At 41.4% G+C, this 2,754-nt stretch overlaps 1 protein-coding gene across 1 annotated transcript; it reads right to left on the bottom strand.

Moving 5' to 3' along the window:
* Positions 1–762: 762 nt before the first annotated feature.
* Positions 763–2,550, bottom strand: LOC113739064 (uncharacterized). Its single transcript, XM_027266310.1, has 4 exons — positions 2,425–2,550; positions 2,158–2,310; positions 1,492–1,720; positions 763–1,238 (listed from the first exon to the last, which is right to left on the bottom strand). Exons 1-4 carry the CDS (start codon positions 2,548–2,550, stop codon positions 763–765), a joined length of 984 nt encoding a protein of 327 aa, XP_027122111.1.
* Positions 2,551–2,754: the final 204 nt, after the last annotated feature.

The following is a 2,754-nucleotide window of genomic DNA, read 5'->3' as shown; positions in this document are numbered from 1 at the left end:
TTTTATTTTTTTCGAGCTCGAGCTCGAGCTCGGCCCGACTTGATTCGAGTCGAGCTTGAGCTTGAAAATTGCCAGCTCGTCGAGCTCGAGCTCGAGCTTGGTAAAATTTAGTTGAGACTCAGCTCGATTAGCTTAAATCTCGATTCGTCTCGACTCGTTTGCAGCCCTATGCTGAATGTAGTACGCCGGTCCCACTTTTACATTTGATTGCCTTTCTTATTCACTTGTTCGAAATTGATGAATTGGGAGGCATTTGCCCAACATAGTTCGCGGGTCCCGTGCTGTTTGACCATCAGTATTCTTCATTGACGCGTTGGGATCTGATGCTGTGGACTTTATTTGGAAGCGAATTGTTTTATGTACTCTTCCATATATACCAGCAGCACAAAAATCATGGGTAGTCACGAAAAATGCAAATAAAACCAGAAAAACATGAGGCCCCTTGCTTATTAAAAAAGTCCAATTTTGACTTTAATTATAGATTAAATCTTACGACATTATTAAATCTTATTACCAGATTTTCCAATGAAAGCCAGCCCCAAGTTTTTTATTCCAACTTGTCAAGCTACCTGTACTAAAAACTTAAGACTCACGGTACAAATACCACACGATATTAATACTCCGATTACAACCAAGTCTTGTTTTCAACAACAAACTTAATTTGAGTACGAACGAAGAGGAAAATATAGGCATCACAAATACCAGGTACTTCTTAACTCTCTGCAAGCCTCTAACTAATAGCAAATCTTTAATTGAACTGCGTCATGCACGGTGTCGCGTATTTCTATAGGCATTGAACATATATGTCGCCATTATATCTCTCATGGCAGTCCATTGTTCAACAACTTCAGGAGGAGAATGCAATGGCTGTATCTCGGGATATGGAGGAATTGCACCTTGACTTATTGGATCTCCCTCGTCTGGGTTAGCAAAGTACATATCATTCGGTTGTTGATCCCTAATGAAGTTATGCACGGCACAACAGGCAATAACTACATTTATCTGTGTTGCCATCATGTAGTTTGGAACAGCTCCCCGTAAAATGGCAAATCTCCTTTTAAAGACACCAAAACTTCGCTCTATGACATTCCGTAGTGCAGAGTGTCGGTAATTAAAAAGTTCTTTCGCTGTTGCAAATCTCCCTCTCCTGCGACCTCTAACATCCGCTTGGCGTCCCCTATACGGTGGTAAGAAACCGGGCAAGTTTCGATACGCGGAGTCAACTAAATAATATTTTCCTGTATCGCCATTACGAGAACCAAAGGATTATTTGCATTTTGTACTTTGCAGGTATAGTTATTGGCTATATTCCAACGGCCCAACCAAAGGTTTGATACACAATAAAAGATTATCATAGTTCTTTTTTTTTTGTTTGTGCAACACAATTATAATCCCAACTAGCAAAGGTTAACTAAAATCACTGTGAAAAAGCAAGTTTCAAGACATACCGATTCTTTGAATTACCGAGTACGGAGGGATTGCATATTATACCTGTAGGTGGCACAGGAAAGTGATTTGGGCCCGTCAAAGCCCCATCCAAGACTCGGGCATCATGTGCACTTCCCTCCCATCTGGCATACACATATATAAATCGCATATCATTGTCGCATACAGCCAGAACATTTTGCGATTGTACACCATGCCTATTTGTGAATGCCACTTGCTGTCGTCTTGGGACACAAGCAGGTATATGAGTCCCATCAATAGCCCCAACGCGGTCCTTCAAAAAGAAATATACGAAAAGACACGTGAACCGTTGGACACTATTAATATAGTACACGATACAGACTTCCACAATTATCACATACTAGCTCCAAACACCAAAGGGTATAAATATTAATTGAAGCAGAGACTTTTTTCTCACGATACAAATTTTTTCGCCAATTATTAGGGTAACCTGGATATGAAATCGTATGGTGAACTGTGCTCGTGTTAAACGGAACACATCACATGCATTAGAGTAGGGGTTGCATGAAATTTGAAAACAAGAAGATGTATATCAGACAAGCAATTTTGATATCACCGTACTTCAAACCATGGATAAAATCTCGTGTCACTAAAAATTTTGGGATGAATTGCATCCTGGTTTCTGGGAGTAATGATGAATTGCGCGAATGTACACAGGCCCCGGATGACTTCGTGAATATTACGATGCACCGTTTCAGTGGAATGGTTAAATCGGTTAGCAATCATACGCATTCTCATATTGTGGCTCATCATGACCAATGTCATCGCAAGTGCCTCCTCTATTGTAACCCGTTTCTGATGATGTTGGGGAACAAATCCACATTCGGCCAAGAGCGAGCACAACTGCATGAAAGAATCAACATTTAACCTTGTTGCGTCCATAATTTGTGTATGGTGGCCTGACATCACTTCTTCAACTCATGCGCATCCTGATAATGCAGACGTCCTGCAAGGCACCTTTTGGATTGGACCTCCGTATAGTTCTGCATGTGATCCAAATAATAGCGCAGCACTAGCAGCAAATAGAAGCTCATCTTCGTCCGAAGATGAGCTCGTGCCCTGGCCATCACCGGGATCGCTCATTTGGCCCTTTTTTGAACTAAAACAATTTAGAGTCGAGTGCTATGTCCGACTAGAGTTGCTAAAATCAAGCTGTCGTCGAAGTGCGCTCACCAATTCTCGTTTTACTCTCCTCCTCGTTTGTATGTTCATATGAAATATACAAGCATGGCTTGAGATGCGCGTTTTATAGGCCATGAAAAAGGGACGACAGCATTATTGGATGTG

Source organism: Coffea arabica, chromosome 4c, assembly GCF_036785885.1.
Source record: "Coffea arabica cultivar ET-39 chromosome 4c, Coffea Arabica ET-39 HiFi, whole genome shotgun sequence".
Lineage (NCBI taxonomy): Eukaryota > Viridiplantae > Streptophyta > Magnoliopsida > Gentianales > Rubiaceae > Coffea > Coffea arabica.
Note: the sequence above shows the minus strand (reverse complement) of the source record. Positions and strands in the feature narration are given on the sequence as shown.

Bases quoted from the DNA above. Each gene is read 5' to 3' on its own strand.
- LOC113739064 (XM_027266310.1), bottom strand. From the start codon at position 2,550: ATGAGCGATCCCGGTGATGGCCAGGGCACGAGCTCATCTTCGGACGAA. The intron at 1,721-2,157 runs GTGCATCGTAAT...TTCTTTTTGAAG, and splicing joins TTAACCATTCCACTGAAACG to GACCGCGTTGGGGCTATTGA. The intron at 1,239-1,491 runs GTATAATATGCA...ATGGCGATACAG, and splicing joins CTTTCCTGTGCCACCTACAG to GAAAATATTATTTAGTTGAC.